Raw genomic sequence first — 19425 nt, forward strand, 5'->3', positions numbered from 1 at the left:
TCATGTCCTAATGCTATCAAAGTTAACATATGTTGCTCAATTAGGAATAAATGCACTTGGTTTTATGAACTATAAGGTGATAACTTGAAAATCTTTGTATAATTCTGTAATTCAGACTTCTACTGTGGACTAACCTTTTTCCTTGTTTGTCTGAATTAGTGAGGCTTCACTGTAATTTTTTTAGGTAATTTAAAAATGTTAATTATCATTTCTTCTTTAGTAAAGGTGTTTAATTTAATATACATTTATTTTGCCTTTACTTTAAAATAATTTATTTTATCTATCTTTAGGCACAAGCGAAAGAATTCTGGATATGGCAGGTTCACAGGTGAAAAGTGTTGTTAGCTGATTAGCTTTTTATCCATATTTTAATAATATCCTTCATTGTTATAATTTCTTCATGCTTTGAGAAGCTAAAGCTAAGCACTGTTTGTACAGTTCAGAATGCATGAAGGAATGAAAATATTTTTAAAGGTTTTAATAATCGTGAATTGAAAGTTGGTGATTACTCTGATTGATATTGTACTGTATTAAATTAATTTAAATTGAATATTATCATATCAGTGCTTGTTTGCTTTCCAAGAAATGTATGTTTTTTTTATATAGAAAAAAGACTATGGAAATTGCATGCATGAAATATGTTTCTAGCATATTTAGCCCTGCACTTCAGTGTGACAATTGGATATTTTAGTGAACATTTTTATTTAGCATTCTATTGATGCAAATTTATTGACTGCTTAGGAATTAGGCAGAACTCTTTAAATGTTGGCAATTTTAAGTGTCCTAATACATGACGACATTGCTATAATCATATAAGCAGCTGAATGTATCCTGAGTTGTTGTAGTTGTTTTTCTATATTATAATGATTATACTTGTTGATGTACACCAGCCATAATCCAGTATACATACATACATGTGTATAGAATATATTTTGTTTCATATTTTATGCCTAGATTACCATACTTTTTGAAGGTTATCTTTCCATTTCTGTTTTATAATAATAAAACTGTTTCTTCTGCCAAAATATTCATAGGAATGTGTGTGTACTGTTTAGAAAATTTAAAAGTTTATCATACAAAGCAATAGTTGAAATTTAGATGCTATACAGGTGAACCACAAAAGTCTGTTTTTTTTTTGGTACTGATAACAAAAATTCAATCAGGAGAATTTTATATTTGCAATATGCTTTAATTGGATAAACAGTTTTTCATGAGCTTGTCATGAAATATAGAAGGAATGGCAGTGAATAAAGTTGCTTTGTGTTATATACTTCTTTAAAGAACACTTGCCAATCAGGAAGTGCCTAAATTAGAGAATTAAACTTGAATTTATAAGAGTAAATGATTTTGACTAATAAAATAAAAACAGTTGTAATATTTAACCAGTCAAGTAATTGTAAATATTTCTTGTGATTTTAAACTTTTCTCAAACTTTTGAGACATATACTCTACTGTTGGATGCTTTTTTGTAAAGAAAATGGTTAAAAATATTTTTCAGTAATTAGAGAATTCTTAATTACAGAAATGTATCAAACTTTAAGAATGACATTTTTGAACTATAGAATATACTCAGTATGAGAAACAGTCTGTTGAGAGAGGATTTTTAAAAATTTGTCATATTAATGTAATTCTCTTCATCTTCAAGTGAAAAGTCAAAGAGAAAACTTTTGCACTGCTGTTATTTGTACACATGTCAGTGTAATTGCGAACCCCAGTGTTTGAATTCCTGTACTGCATATTTTCTCCCTAAAGGAATAGAACTGTAGCAGCAGTCCTGCTCTCAAGCATGACCAACAACTGAAACAAGTGACACACATCCCTCCCCTAATTTCTTTCTTCTTGAAATTGCAAAATATATTTTCAATCTGTATCGATGATTGCAATCATAAGTTTAGCAACAATCATGATCTAATCCTTGCCGGGTTATTTTTTTTTATTTTTCTAAATGCCATCTGAAAATATGGTGTGTATAATTTCTGACTCTCCACTGTTTTCCAGTTTTTGCACATATGTGGAAATATTAGACAATTTGTGGAGTTCATTTTTATTATTATTATTATCATCTTGCATTTAGACATACTGGATTATTTTACCCTAGAGCTGTAAAAGTCTGTCCTACAATCTGGTTTAGATATTCAGCTATAACTTTCACAGACATTGTATGTGATTGTTGACTAGCAATAAAAATAGTTTGTTAGCAGTGGCACTTAATTTATAATCTAACTTTTTAAAATAAATCATTTTTATAGCATGAGAAAAAAAAATTGGACTTATAAATTTCCTTTTGCATAAGCTACTGGATCTTTGATAATTTTATTGAATGTCTCTGGATCTCAAATAAGTCTAATCTCAGTCCCATAGGTTTGCATTCACTTGTTATATTACACTGTTCCGAAAACTTCATATCTGCCCATATTGTAACGCTCAGATCCCTTTCCTCCAACACTGCTTTTAATTCAACCCCACCAAGTATATGATTTATTTGTGGGTTGCTATTCCCCAAGTGTTGTAAGACCTTGCATTTAGCAGCATTAAAACATAGCTGCCACTTCTCTGACCATCTTTGAAGTCTGTTTAAGTCATCCTGAAGGAATGCTGCTTGACACTGATCATTAACAACTGTGCCAATCTTTAAATTTGCAAATTTTGACATCACACCTTCTATCCCTTCATTGATCTCATTTATGAAAAAGAGAAACAACAGTGGTCCAAGAACCGATCCTTGATGGACCCCACTCCTGATGTTACACCAATCTGAAGATTATCCACTAATCACAACCTTCTGCCCTGCAGCCTCCCAGCAATCCATCATAGAATCTTACCAGTAATCTGAACACGTTCAACTTATACAGTAACCTCTCATGAGGGACTGAGTCAAGTGCTTTGGTAAAAACCAAACAAATCCGAATAACTGTGTCAAAATAGCCTACTAAGTTAGTTAAGCATGATTTACCTTTAACAAAGCTATGTTTGTCCTTCAGAATGCCATATCTATCTAAATGTCCCTGGATTGCACTCTTAATCACTGCCTGTAAAGGCGCAATTCCACTGAGGCAACACGGAACGACAAGAGGCATGCTACATGTTTCCTAGTGTTGCCTGTTTCTAGGTGTGCGACTATGTGCCACAATGTCGCATGCGGAATTTGACTCCACATGTTGCATGCGCTATGTCGTCTATGCTTTGAAGCATGCGTCTCAACGATTCCATGGAGGAAACATCAGTTTGGTGCATCATGTCTTTACAAACAGTCGCGGCGGCTGCATATTTGGTAATAGCTTTGAATCGTAGAAAAAAAAAAGAAAAAAGAAAGCCACGGTGGTGGAGAAGAGTATTATATGTTGGTGGTGAAGAAGCTCAGAATGATTTTTACAATAAATTGGTTGCTGATGATGAAGCATTATTTCGAAATTTCACACAAATGAGCAAAGAAGATTTTGAGTACTTGCTTGAGAAAGTCTCACCTATTATAAAAAAAAATATGATACCAACTTTCGTGAGGCAATACGACCTCATGTGAAAATGTTAGTAACATTGAGATATTTGGGTACGGGTGATAGCTATCCATCCCTTATGTATCTGAGCCAAGCATTTCTCGAATTATTCCAGAGGTATGCAGAGCTTTGATCGACGTTCTACATGATTTTGTCGAGGTAAGTAAAAATACAAGATTTCAAGTCAGTTCGGCAGAGTCTTCTTAGTTAGGAATTCAGAAAGTACTGGAAAAGTCAAAAGGTTTACTGAGCTGTTGGATGGCTCAGAAAACGTAGTTGCAGATGCTCCAGAGGATAGAACAGTGAAACTACTACTTTCATACTTGTAGTTGTGAGGCAGATTCTCGACCCCAGAGGATAGAACAGTGCAACCACTACTTTCATAGTTGTTATGAAGAGGTGTACTAGTTCGAGTAGGCACATTTTCGACATCATATTTGCCCATAGCTGCTTCAAATAATGTATTATTTATTATGTGCCTAATCATTGTTCATGCTCTAGAGCTTAAATTTCGCAGCTCATTGCCACATGGTCTCCATATGTTGAGCAATCATCTCTTTGACACGCATTTTTTAAAATACTATATGCTTCCTCTTCACGATCCGAAGGAGATAAATGCTTCCGTGTCTTTTTAGGGGCAATGTATTTTTCACTTTCCTCTTCACAGCTATTTCTTTCGTGTTTATTGGACATTTCATGCTGATTTCGGGGCTCATTGACTTCTGCTTGAGTATCTTGAGTGTGTCAACTGCCTTCTTCTTCTTCCTGCAATTACTAGATAACTAAATTTGTTTTGAATTTTTCCAGATGCCGTGCACTGAAGATGGGTGGAGAAAGATAGCAAAAGATTTTGAAGTTTCCTGGAATTACCCGCATTGTGTTGGAGCTTGTGACGGAAAACACGTAGTCATGCAAAACCCAAAAAACAGTGGCAGCATGTTTTTCAACTACAAAAGGACATTCAGCATTGTTTTGATGGCCATTGCTGATGCAAACTATAATTTCATATATGCTAATATTGGCTGTCAAGGCAGGATTTCTGACGGAGGTGTTTTTCGAGAAACCTCATTTTATAAGAAATTGGCCAAAGGAAACCTACAATTACCTCAACCACTTCCTGGTAGCAATAAGTTATCGCCTTATGTAATATTGACGCATAATGCATTCCCTTTGCAGGAACATATCATGAAACCCTTTAGCGGCTGGCTACCACGACAAAGGCTCTTGTCAGAGACAATACAATTATAGACATTCTCGCGCTCGCAGAGTAGTGGAAAATACTTTTGGGTTGTTATCATCTGTGTTTCGTGTATAAATATTTAGAAAACCACTAATGATTAATGTGAAAAACTCTGAAATCATCACAACAACATGCATTTATCTTCATAACTTTTTGAGAAGGAGTAAAACATCGCAATCACTATACTCTCCTCAAGGAACTTTTGACCATGAAACATGAGATGGAAATATTATTCCGGGATCGTGGAGGGCAGTTATTCAAGGCTGATACTGGTCTGCAGGATTTGCAACATAGAGCACGGAGGGCAACTTTTAAAGCTAAAGAAGTGAGAAACGAATTTATGAGATATTTTCAATCAGATGAAGGACGTGTGCAGGACCTTTATGCCTAACTTTTATATGTACTATTCAAATATATAATTATTCAAATTAAGGTAATTAAGTTTTAAATTTAAAAAAACTCACTTCAAAGTCCTTATCACTGACAGCAGTTGACAATGTTGATCTAGGCACAGGTCCAATAAAAAGCTCAAATGCAAACCATTTCCCTTTTTTGCTAGGAGATGAACCACTCTTCTTTGATTGTAGTTTTTTATCACTCACGATGGAAAGCTGAACGCAAATTCTTGATTTTCTTTTTCACATCAGTCACACTACAATCGTATTTACTCGCTAACTGCTTCAGCTTATCATTTTTTCCTCTGTTGTCTTATAATCACTAATTTTATTATTCCATAACTCCGGTGAATTATGATAATCTTCAGTAAACAAGGTAGTTTTTTCAATATTCCACTCCATGTCGCATGATACAAGCCGCACCGATCCGCCGACTGTTGGATAACGACAACATTGTGCGACACGTGGAAACTTGTCGAGAGGTGACGCATGTGCCCCAGCAACAACAATCAACATGTAGCATGTGGCAAAGATACTTGCTTCTTGTCGCTTCGTGTTTCTTCAATCGAAAGACTGTGTGTAGCATGCATCAATGTCGCATGCTACGTGTTGCCTCAGTGGAATTCCACCTTAAGATTTTTCTTACCACTGAAGTCAGACTAACCAGTCTGTAGTTACCAACTTTGCTCTTAGAACTGCCTTTATGTATCAGCAATACTTTGGCACTTCTCCAATCCAAAGGAATCTCCCCTGAGTCCTTCCTAATTAACATCAATGGTTCAGTACACTCCCTCGAAACTACAGGGTATATGCCATCAACTCTGGGAGCCTTACTTGCCTTTATGCTCAAGTTTTTCTAATAAACAATCATCTGTAATTATGACATCACTAATTTCTTATGGCTTTGAGTTGTTTAAGTCCATGGTGTTCATTGGTTTGATTTTTTTTTTTTTTTTTTTTTTGTTAGATAATGGTACCTCTTATGATTACAAACATCACTGCTGCTTTCGTGCTGAAATATTTTGCTTTTATTTTAGTCTTGTAGCTTATATTCTCCTGTGGTTTAATTTCTGTCTTTATCTGCAATATTTGTTTATTATAGTATGCATTTTATACTTTTTTTTTATACATGTGCATTATTTAATTGCTTCGGTTGTTTTATCCTGATGAGACAGGAAGAATGGGTCATATATTTTTGATGTGAGTTAATGAATTTTTGCTTATGCACTGCATTTTGTTATTCTTAAATAATGCATTGTTGGCATTAGCAGTGTGAGATTTTCCTCTTCCTGATGCTTTCTTTTATTTGCAGAAATGTTTTTTGGATATTGCATTTTATACTTATAGTTAAGACTTTTAATACATTTAAAATCTTGATCAGAGATAACTCAAATAATAATATTCAGTAATGTGAAATGTTGCTGAAAGTTCTCTTTTATAGAGAAATAAGCATGTAAAATATTGATAACTGCCATAGTTAATAAATAAATATATGAAATTTAAAAATGCATAAGGCATTTTAGAATGGTTACTCATACTTTATGTATATATAGATAAGAATGTGATTTGTGATTGGCATTCATTCTTATCCCTCTCTAAGAGCAGGTAACTACCAGTGAAATATAGTTTCTTGGAAAATATTTGTTTTTGTATAATATATGTATATGTGTGTTTATATATTGAAGCAATATACAGGCAGTTCCCGGAATTACGAGTTTTTTGTGTTCCCCCCCCCCAAGTAAAAAAAAGTAAAGTGCAGCCATTATCAACCCACTGCAGGATGGAAGCCTCCTCAACGATTCATGCTGAGGGAAATGGACCATAATCTGCCACGCTGGTCCAGTGCGGGTTGGCAGATCGACCGTATTCAGTAGTCAGGGGCTTGAACCCCGGTCTACTCGAAGAGCGTGTGCTACTGCACTCCCGCTCCTGCCCACTCAGCTACAGAGGCCCCCCCCCCCCCAAGTATCAAGTATCAGCAAATCGAAAATATGAACATTAATTGCAAAAAATGAATGTTAAACATTCATAAATCCCGCATTTCAAACCATGCTTGTAGCTATACAAGCTAATCCATTCCGAGACACCATCGTATCATGAAAATATCGTAATGTGAACCCAATAACACATTGTTTTTTAGTTATTCGTTCCAAGACCTCAGAAGTTGAAATTTTTGCTATATAACTAAGCTATTTATCTCTCTAAAAGGCCATTTGTGTAATGTGAATTGTATTAGTTACCAATTTAAATCATTAAAACGCACTACACTTTCATCGTTATCATATGTTCTGTTATTAGAATCAATTTTGAACGCCCTTGTGATATTTTTCTAAAGCACATTTCTGGAGGTCACGACCATAAAACAATAAAAACAATTTGCAGTTTCCAGTTTATTTGACTTTACTGTTAGTGCAATCAATTATAAATGGGTAGTGAACTTGATATTATTGCATTTGCAAAAATACCGATAGCTGGAATTGTGTGGGTTTTTATGTTATTATGGTGAAATGTTTCCCCTTCACTGCAATCTTCAATCATATAAAAAACATAAATTTTCAGAATTTTCTCTTTATTCCTCTTCTTTTTTTTTTAAGCTTCGTAAACTTGTTACTCCCCATGAATCGTGTTAGTTGCAATCTCACTTTCGCATATCTTGTTAGTTAATTGCAATTCATGCGTACCATTAAAAAATGCGTATGCATGATCGTGAAATTTATAAATAAAATAGGAGATCTTGAAAACAAACGCCTCTTAAAGCATTTCTGAAGTAGATGGCTCCTTGTGCAAAAAACCAATGAGTGCTGACCCAACAATGAGTGATCAACGAGTGTTCATTTAGTCAATGATGATGATGAAGAATAAACATTAACATTTGTAAGTCATAAATAATTTCTTTAAATTATAATTTTCTTGATTTTACAGGCTATGTTTTCATTTCTTTGGATAAATCAGTCATTGTTTAAACATAAACTAATTTCATTGTTGAGAACATAACCCCTGTTTTTAACATTGTCTATGGGAAATAAATTCCCACTTTATGAGTTTTTGCTTTACGAGCGCACACTAGGAACAAATTAACTCGTAAAGTCAGGGACTACCTGTGTATAAAAAATATATACACTACCCTACCATTAATATATGTTCACCTGCATATCTACAAACAATGCAATTCTGCTCTTATGTACCAAGCCACCCAAAAAAAAAATTAAAATGGAGACAAAGCAGTAGAAAACACCTCCAGCAGAACATAAGCATGAGCTGGACAGTAGTGTTGAAGAATGGGGGGGGGGACATGGACCATATTTACAGGAAAACTAATAATGTGAGCTGAACCCTTTAGCCTTTATGACAGCCTCTAGTCTCGGTGGAACACTCTCTATCAGTTTTTTTGTAAATGTCCTGTAATATTTTCTGCCATTTGGCCTTCAAAGCAGCAACCACTTCAGCTCTGTTTTTTTTTTTTTTTTTTTTGGGCAGTCTCTCTTTACATGGACCCAATGGACTAGTTCATCCCAGAGGGTCTCTATAGGATTGAAGGCAGGGCTTTGAGCTGGCCAATCCAATTTTTTGATGTTCATATCCTCACAGTCCATTACAATGCAAGCAGTATGACATGGATCACTGTCCTGCTGATACAGTTATGGGCCTTCCACAATGTTGGTAATGCATTATTGTCCAGGATGTCTAGATAGATCTCAGCATTCATGGGTTTGTCCAAAACAACCAATAGTCCCAGACCAAACCATCACTCTGCCTCTGCCAAACTTCATTGTCGGAACGATACAACTTTCTCCAGGGATTCTCCACACCTAGGCATGACCATCAGACTGTTAGACTATTTACCAAGACTTGTCAAAGCAAAACAACTTTCCATTGATCTACAATCCAAGAATAGTGGGCCTTACATCAAGTTAGGTGTTTAGCATTAGTTGCAGTGATTTGTGGCTCATGGACAGCTCCGCTGTACTGATAACTCATATCATGCTGGGTCCTGTACACTGCTGCTGCTGACACGTCTCAATCTGCTGACAAGAGTCTCGCTGAAGGCTGTGTGTGTGTGTGCTGCAAAAATGTCAACCTGTGTTCCGAGCAAACGCTTCCTTATAGGGCTCTCCTCATGTTCTGTCAGCCTCGGGGGTTTTCTGGATCATTTCACAATGGTTTCAGCACTAGTCCACTTCCATTTGCAGATCACATCACCAGTCATCAACTTAGGGATTTTCAGTGCCATTGAAATTACATATGTTCTTACATCTTTGCAGATCTCATGCTTATGTTGCATCCTATTATCACTTTTCACTAAGTCTGTTAACTCCATCAATCACAGGATCTTACATTGATAATTATGCTGCTGTCTCCATGAAGGTCTATAAGCATATTTATGTTGTTTCTGACATATGGTGCTTGGATAGGATGTGACCAACTGTCAACAAATAGGTGTCCAGATATTAAGGGTAGAGCAGTGTGTATATCTTTTAAATATATCTGAAATTATATTGTGGATGATGTAGAATTTTATGATAATTGTAACTATATTCCAGTGTTTCCTTCATTTTTTTTTTTTTTTTTTATTTATTGATCTTCTTTGTTTTTCGTTAATAGTTTAGAATAGTTTTTAATTTTATAATTTGTCACAGTGGTTTTAAAAGCTATTCTTACATCTTTGCAGAAAAATAATTAATAATAAAGTTAGTCTGCATTCATACATTTCATAATTGTAGTTCCTATTCAATTGTAGTTTACTACAATTGAATAGGCACTGCAATTCAATTGTTGTTTTAAGTACACTGTCATATACTGAAAACAGTGAAATATATAAGTTTAAGCTCATTATTATAAACACTGTTTATTAGGTTTCCTGTTATTGGACACTGTTACCAAAATTAATTTAATAGTATTTACATTTCAAGAATTACTCAAAGCATTCTGATGATGCAGATTTTTAGGAATTCTATTAAATTAATTGTGTCCAATATCTCTCATCTTGTTTGTTATCATTGCTTATTACCTTTAATGACATATATATTAGATCTGTAGCATATACTTTTATAATTTGTTAGTTTTATAAATCACATACTTTCAGCTTTTCAGTAAACTAAATGATACATCATAATTCTTCAGTTGGGCTTGTGTATCATTGTGTAATCATGATGGATATTTCAGTAACAATGGCAGAGTATTAATATACTGAAAAATTAAATATATATAAATATACTCTGACTTTGGCTAATAAGCCAAAACCATAGTAATTTATATATATTTGAATTTTATTACATATATTGTGGAACATTTTCACTAGTTTCATTTTTTCCACTATGTCAAAATAAGACATTGGACACTACAAAGATACAAATCTAATACAAAGTTATCAAAATTTTTGATAACACTTTAAATATAAATACTGTTAAATTAATTTTGGTACATTCTGATGTCTTTGCAAGCTCACATGAGATCTGTAATATACAATTTTTGTAATTTATGATTGTTTCACAATGTCATACTTGCATATTTTCAGTAAACTAAATGATACCAGAATTGTAGTCTGTATTCTTGTTGTTCAATTTCTCTTCCCATGCAGTTAATCAAACAGTAGTATAATAACAAAGTATAATAACAAAGGATTTCTGTAGATTACAATACAAATAGCTATAATTTGCTTTATCTATAAGTTAAGTTTATGTGTATATATATATATATACAGGGTGTCTCAAAAATACATGGCATAACTTCAGGAATGAGTTCCTCATATGTAGACAATAACAATATTTTATATCTATATAGTTCTGGAAATGCTTGGTTTCCAAGTTTTGAAGGTCTGTCTATGAGACTTAACTGTTCACATCACCTTATAGTAATTGTTCAAAATGTCCACCTTCTGCCTGAATACAAGCCTCACATCTACGTCTCGTGGACTCACGAATACGATGCCAAATTCCTGGCGAGTTTCATATTGTCTCACAACCTGCCACAATTCGATTGTGGAGAGTTTCCACATCAGCTACCGGGATCGAATACACCAATAACTTTAAATGGCCCCACAAGAAGAAATCTAGTGGGTTTAAATCAGTGGAGCGTGGAGGCCAGGCAGTTGGCCCACCCCTCTACTTTGGGAGTCGTAGATCTTGGTCGTCCTCTGTTGGCAACACAAGGTGTAAAGGTCCTATGTTCACAAAGGTGGCGATGGATACCTTCAAATGGTTTTCCCGTCTGGACATCTTCGTTCTGGGAACCTTTCGTGGTACAAACAACGAGCCTCCAGAGCATTGCCGTTGCCAAACCGTACATAAAGTGCATATCCGCTTGCTCCTGATTTGAGTACATGGTCGGAATGGAAAAAACCACCAGATTCTGTCAGTACCTTGTGATAAAGGAAATTACCTGTGGGAGATAAGACATTCCGGTTAATAACTCGGGAACCAAGCATTTCCGAAACTATGTTGATATAAAATATTTTTATTGTCTACATATGAGGAACTCATTCCTGAAGTTATGCCGTGTATTTTTGAGACACCCTGTGTGTGTGTGTGTGTGTGTGTGTGTGTGTGTGTGTGTGTGTGTGTGTGTGTGTGTGTGTGTGTGTGTGTGTGTGTGTGTGTGTGTGTGTGTACACACACTAAAATAAGAAAGTGATGTCATTTTTCTTGTGCCCTGACATTACTTGCCTTATTTAGAAATGAAAATAAATTTCTCCAGTGGTGGCTTCTCTATAATTATTATTATTACTGTGATTAACTTGAGGTTGACATACACTATTGTACTGTCTGATTTTACAATAGTACTATTTCCTTGAATATCATTTACTTTTTCACTTTTAGCAATGTTACTTCTCTGCACTTTGAGAGAAATAAGACAGGTGAGGTATATATCAAGAAACAGATGTGCACAGTAGAAAGCATTATTTTCTATGATGGAGTAGTAATAGCAGTTGTTGCAACAACCAGCAGAGTACTCGGTGTTCGTGTGACATCAGTACAAATTTAGCAGTGGTGACATAAAGGTAGACAAACACTGATGTCTAAACATTATTTTTTTTTATTGCCAAAGGTAAAACATCCACTCAGTAAACTGAGGAATACTCTTTGTCAATAGACCATAACTGCTGCAGAGATTGTGTTCATGCTCATAAATAGGTTTCAGTGAATCCAATGCATAGTCCCTTCATCCCTTAGGCTGTCATGTGACAATATAGTGATTTTACCACTTGTCACTCTTGAAGGAATTCTTAAAGGCATTCTTCAGTTGAGATTGTAGTTAGCTAATCTCAGGTAGATGGAGGGAACTGCTTCGTAGGCATGCATTTCAGCCTTCACAGATGTAACACACTTGTATAATATGGCCGTAAATGCTGATGTGTCATGAAAACAGTATTAACATGATAAAACAGTATCAGGCTATCACCTCTTTGTGATAGCCTGAATTAGAATGCTCAATATACTGGTAGGAGAATTTGCATCTGATGAAGATGTACAAGAAGTGATGGCATAGCTGTAGCCACTTGCCACAATTTCTTTGCAGTAAGCATACATAAGCCAAACAGGTGTCTAAAGTAATGAGAATTACATTAAAAAATAATGTAATGGTGCCTTTACTCTTATGTGCACTATAATATCTGTATCAGTAAATGAATTGACCTTGCAGACTTGTGTATTTTACTTCTGGACACCTTGTCACAGTAGTTCACCTGTGCTGGGTAATTTAATATGTGAAAAACTCGTTGTGTGATTACTAATTTAATAAACCAAAAAGATGTTAGTCTGTGTTTAAATACTGCTATGGATTTTATCATAAATAAATATTTTAGTGTTATGCAATTAATGTGTGAAATTTCTTGTTCATAAGCACATTAAACTATATAGTTTAACAGGTGACCAGTGATGGTACATGTTAGGGTATGTGATAGTTTGTTATTGTGCTCTACAAACATTATGTGAAAAGCTTTATTTGCATAAAATTATATTGCAGTTAAATGGTTGCAGTTGAATAAAGATTGTGTATATTTGATCTATATAGTAACTGTTTATGTGTAAATGTGCATGCCAGTTAAATAGTGCATCATAATTAAAATGATGCACGTGGTATTGTATTTAAGCCATAATCAGTGAATTAAAAAAAAATTCATATCAGAAATGGTGATTCTAGAGACTGAAGTTACTGTATGAGAAGAGACCAGTGGATCACTGAATTTTAAAACTGGTTTAAATTTCTGTAATATCTAAACATGCACCGAATTTTTGTCATAGTAACAGTGTCAGAATTACTTTGGTGTGTTATTTTCAATGACATTTTAGGTAAAAAAAAAAAAACACCTAGATTAGGGTTAATTATTATTTTAAATTAGTTAACAAAAATGTGCTTTAAAAATTTATTTTTTAAGCACATTTTTGTTAACTGGAAAATTTATTTTTTTTATGAATTTTTTGGTACACATTTTAGTCATATGTTCCTTTTTTTTTTTTTTTTTAATATAGAAGTATAACTGTATGAAAACTTTCGTTTTACTAAATGTTGTGCACATGTATGTGCTTATTATTAGAATGCTCAATATACTGTACTAGAATAAAGTAAGTTTCAGTAAAGTTTGTTATTTATTTCACATTGTTCAATAATTTATTGAATGTAAGTGATAGGTTTTTCCTAGCCCAGCGTGAGAGTAACATTCACATGTGTGATTACCACACACCATGGGTTGAAGCTTACAACAATGAAAAAAATTCACAGTCCCTCTTTTAGGCCACTGACTAGCTGCCTTCCTTGTTCCAAATTAAGGACAGCAGAACTTAAATTAAGTCTGTGATCTGGTTTATTCAGAAAACAGAGCTAAGTAGCCAAGAGAACTGGCTATTTAGCCTCTTCAGTACTATATAACTCTAGCTTATGTGCCAAATTCAAATCCAAGAGCAGGTGCACTATTGTATTTTCTTCACCAATCAGCTTTTGGGGGGGGGAAAGGCAAGGAAATAGTTTAAAATTGGGACCTTTAAAATTTTATTCTTAATTCTGGCACTACATTAGATAAGATAAATATCTTTAGTAACATCAGTCTTGTTATCCAAAAAAAAAGTTTCCCAACTATATTGTAACCTTTTTGCAAGATATAAGACAGAACTGAGTTTTAGAAGGATTGAAATTGACTGAGTTGTCTTTCCCCACTGGAAAATTACTTGGAGATCAGCATTTCAGGAATTGGTAGTGGATATTTGAGAAATTATTTTATTTTTATTATTATTAGCCATATGGTGCAAGGAAGCCTGAGGCTTATGCTGCACCAGCCTAAAAAATTTTGAGTTACTGTGAGAGAGAGAGAAGTAGAAGGGAATCATCAAGAAAGGGAAGAATGATGATATCCAGCTTAGGACCATGGGTGTACCAAACCCATACCAGATGTGAGCCCCTGGGGTTAAATTGTTGCAGTTTGTGCAGGGCAAAATTTCTCAAACTGGAAGATGGAATGCAATGTGCTATCATCAGCAAAACTATGGATAGATTTTCTGGTCAATGGAAGAAGACCATTAATATACAAGAGGAAAAGATTGGGGAAAAACTGAACCTTAAGGTACACCTGCATTAGTGGAGAAGTTACAAAACAGCTATCACTCGCAGGGAGCAGAGTCAGAGAAAACTAGACACCCAATTACAAAAAACAGTTGACAAACCATATTGATTTTGATATTTATTACTTAAAGTGGTCCCAGCCAACCAATGGCAACCCCGCTGTCAGTTACGCATAATTTAGAAGTATTCTTATATACGCCCTCTCCTGTTTGCCCAAGTACAGGGAGGGAAAAAACCTATGACCAAAACGATTGATATAAACAAACTGAAAATAATCAAATTACATAAAAAAATAAATATACATATAATTAAATTTCAGACAAAGTCCAAACTTCATTGGAAAGAGCTACATCTGTTCACAGTCTTTTGGAAAGCCAGGAGCTGCCGAGAACAAATGCCAGCACAAGGAGCTTAAGTTGCAGTGGATGTAGCAGACTCAAGCCTCCACGATTTCACAGAACTTTAGGTAATTCGGCATACACCATACTGCATTACAAATCCAAGGCTTCCAGATGCAGAAGAGTCTTCCGCTTAAGAAATATTGCAGTTGCAAAGGCTTGGAAAGCCAAGACGTTCTCCTGTTTATCAGTTACAGCTCGGACACAGCATGGTTTTGTTAAGGGAAAGTCTTGCCTGACCAATTTGATTGGATACTATGGTGCAGTCACAAAAGAACTGGATGCAAGGAATAACTTTGATATTATATATTTTGGATCTTAGAAAGGCTTTTGATACTGTTGCACATAAAAGACTGCTGCACAAATTGGTGCAGTGTGGAAAAGGGATGGTTGAGGGGGAGAAGACAGAGCGTGGTAATCAATGGACACTGCTCATCGTGGACTAATGTTATTAGTGGAGTCCCTCAGGGTTCAGTGTTGGGTTCATTGTTATTTTCTGTATTTATAAATGATATTTATGATGGTAATCAAGTTTAATGTCCAAGTTTGCAAACAATACAAAGGTTGGCAGGGTTGTTAAGGACACTGCTGACGCTATGCTGCTGCAGCAGGATCGGGAAAGGTTGAGCAGATGGGCTGAGAGGTGGCAAATGAAGTTTAAAATTGACATATGCAAAGTACTAAATGTGGGAAACAGTAAACCCAGAGCTACGTATCAACTCTGTGGTACTGCACTGACAGTGGTAGAGAATGAAAAAGACCTGGGGATAATTGTGCAGGCAGATATGAAGTTTTCTGAGCAGTGCAGACGAGCAGCAAGAGTAGCTCATTGTGTCTTGTCAATGATATAGAGGAATTTTTCAAGCAGGGATAAGGAGGTGATTGTTCCCTTGTATAAGACAATGGTTAGGCCACACCTTGAGTACTGTGTACGGGTCTGGGGCCTCATTTCAAGAAGGACGTAGAGCTGCTGGAACGAGTACGGAGAAGGGCAACAAGATTAGTGAATGGGAACAAAGGGTTGCTCTTACGAAGAAAGGCTTGAGTTTTGCAAATTACAGCGTCTAGGCACCGATGGGATTCTTCCTCTTGCTCAGAATAATCACCTGAGAGGCCATAAATTCAAATTGAGGAAAGGCAGATGTAGGATAGATTTTCAGAAATTTGCCTTTAGCCAGCGGGTAGTTGGTTGGTGGAACAGACTTCCATCCCTTGTTTTGGAAGTTGATAGCCTGAATAAAATTAAGGCTCAGCTGGACAGGTATTTCGAACGAACGGAGGGGTGAGATGGGAGTGTTTTTTTTTTTCCCCTGATGCTGCATAAGCTTGCTTTCTTGTATGATATGCCTCTACTAATGCAAATGCTAAAAACTTCCCATTTCACCCATTCATTCGTTCTTTTGTACAGTTCTTCCCTGAATTCATTTAATGAATCAACGTACGATGACAGATGGAAGTAGATGCTACAATATGCAGAAAGTAAGCCTTTCTTGGTAAGAGCAACTCTTTGTTCCCCTCACCAATCTCATTGCTTTTCTCTGTACCCATTCCAACAGCTCTACATCCAGCCTAAAATGAGGCTTCTAGATCAAGGCGCATTTAGGGCTAGAGCCTCAAGCTGCGAACAAATTTAGACTATGTATATAAAGTGCTTAGCATCATAATACACAGCCATTTCTGAATAAACAGAAAATTTTTAAGGTGGCATCGTTTTAGGTTATATCTCATATTGTGAATACCTTCACAACGAGTTGCCATGATGTTGCACTGCTTCGAATAAGTAACGCTTCACCTAAGGAGAAGACTAATGTTACTTATTCTCAGTGGTACCTATCTGAGAATAAGTACCATTAGTCTTCTCCTTAGGTGAAGCGTTACTTATTCGAAGTAGTGCAATATCATGGCAACTCGTTGTGAAGGTATTCACAATATGAGATATAACCTAAAACGATGCCACCTTAAAAATTTTCTGTTTATTCAGAAATGGCTGTGTATTATGATGCTAAGCACTTTATATACATAGGCTTCTAGATCTAGATGCAGTATGCAAGGTGTGGCCTCACCACTACCTTATACAAAGAGCCAATCACCTAATCCCTGCTAGCAAAATTATGTATATCATTGACAAGATCCCATGAGCTCCTCTGGCAGCCTGTCTGGACTGATCAGAAAACTACATATCTGAATGCACAATTACCCCGAAGTCTTTTTCAGTCTCCACTAACCTGAGTGTAATACTGCACAGTTGGCTATTTACTCTGGGGTTACTGCTAACTATATGCAATACTTTACATTTGTCAATGTTAAACCTCAGTTACCACTTTTCGGCACATCTGTCCAACTTATCTAGATCTCGTTGCAGCAACAACGCACCATTATTACTGTCATTAACAAACCTGCCAACCTTTGTATTACCTGGAAACTTGGATATTAAGCCTGATATACTTTCATCAATATCATTAATAAATAACTAAACCCTGGGGGACTCCACTAATAACATCAGTCCACGAAAAGCACGAAGAAGATCATTGATTACCACTCTGTCTTTTCCCACTCAACCATTCTCTTATCCATGATAGCAACTTGCTCTTTTTGTCGTAATGCTCCCATTTGTATTGTAGTCTTCCACGTGCAACAGTATCAAAAGCTTTCCTGAAATCCGAGTATATCATATCAAAATTATTTTTTGCCTCCAGTTCCTTTGTGACCACATCATAGTATCCAATCAAATCGGTGAGACAAGACTTCCCCCTTAACAAACCCATGCTGTGTTTGAATTATTACTGTAGTCTTGTCTGGATGATCCTGCAGTGCTTCTTTAATCAGTGATTCCACCATTATTTTCTGGGAACAGAAAGTTAAACTGAGAAGTCTGTTGTTACTCGTATCACCCTTTGATCCCCTTTGTGAATTTCAGATATATTTGCACATCTGTAAACCGTGTGGACCTCCCCTGAATCCAGAGATGCTCTCATAATTATGGCAAAGTGTTTGCTTACTTCCTTTGCTGCCTCGTTTCATATAACTGGATAGATCCCATCCATCCCAGGTGCCTTTCTAATGTTTAACTTCAATTTTTTCTTCACTTTGTCTCAGTTATTGCAAAATCATTTAGCTCCCTGTTAGAGTTTAACTTCTGGCCTCCAGTTCCCTATAGAATTTCTCATGTGTAAATGTAGATGCAAAATACCCGTTCAGTTTGTCAGCCAGTGGCGTAGCTACCATGTAGGCAGGCAAGGCAATTGCCTATGGGCACGGCTGTCTCCTGTTTTTGCAATTTTCATTAATTAATTAGGGGCCCCGAACATGTTCCTTGCCTCCGGGCGCAAAAAGGATAGCTACGGTAGTGTTGTCATCTATCTGAGAATGATCATCAACAGTACAACAATCGGTATCAAATGGACCAATCTGATTCATCCCCCTTCATTTTAGAGTTTATATAAGTAAAGAAGTCTTGAGTGTTTTTCTTTGCATCCTTTGCCAAAGATTTCTCGTGATACCTTCGTTTGCCTAACCTCCTTTGTGACTTGATTACTGACTACTTTAGCTCTACCATACGCTTCTCTGTCGGCTGATAATTTCTATACATCACACACATTTGTCTTCTCTGCGACGAGTCTCATTAGTTTATGTGACATCCATTGAAGCCTGAACCTTGAACAATATTTCTTAGTTTGCAGAAAAGCCTAGTAGCTTCCAAGATTAATTCCTGGACTGCTTACCATTTAGAATTTTCTGTTTAGTAACATCAGTTGGTCCAACTGTATGGAATTTAAAAACCATCTGGGCCAACTGTATTCACCTTTGCAAAAGCAAAAACCCTTCCCTTTACCCCTGATTCTAGTTACATCTTTGAGTAAATCCCATATCAGTACACTGTGATCACTGTCACCTAGTGGTTCCTTTATCCTCTAATTCCTAATGCATGAATGAATCATCACTGCTGACAATAAGATCAAGAGTATTACGCCTGGTTGCCTCTTGAACATGCTGCTGTAGAAAACAATCGTCCAATAAATCCACAAAAGTCTTGCTAGTGACCAAGCCACAAATTTCAGTAAATATCTGGGAAGTTAAAATCCTCCATTATAAGACATTCAGATTTACTCGCCCACTCTATTTCTCTGTTCAGTTGTTCGTTGTAGTCATTAGGTCTGTAGCACACTCCTACTCTCGTTTTTACTTTCCCCGCTAAGTCACACTAAACTGACTGAACTTTGGATTATCCACCCATGTCAACTGGATGCACTGTCTTAGATTTCATTTGCTTCTTAACTAACAGCATAACCAGTGGTGAGCTATAGTGGGCTCGCGAGAGCCTATTATTATTATTTATTTTTTTTGAA

General features: G+C 35.8%; 1 protein-coding gene across 2 annotated transcripts in view; it reads left to right on the forward strand.

Annotated features, from left to right (window-relative positions):
* The window catches only part of LOC150086705 (protein LZIC-like), a 67633-nt gene extending 67284 nt beyond the window's left edge, over positions 1-349 (forward strand). For both annotated transcript variants that reach the window (XM_090371535.1, XM_090371534.1), the window contains exon 6: positions 291-349. In XM_090371535.1, the coding sequence (XP_090227661.1) occupies positions 291-349 (59 nt within the window). The remainder of the gene's footprint in view (positions 1-290) is intronic.
* The last annotated feature ends 19076 nt before the right edge of the window (positions 350-19425 follow it).

The sequence above is a fragment of the Mastigoproctus giganteus genome, chromosome 4, assembly GCF_048544385.1.
Source record: "Mastigoproctus giganteus isolate SK-2022 chromosome 4, ASM4854438v1, whole genome shotgun sequence".
NCBI lineage: Eukaryota > Metazoa > Arthropoda > Arachnida > Uropygi > Thelyphonidae > Mastigoproctus > Mastigoproctus giganteus.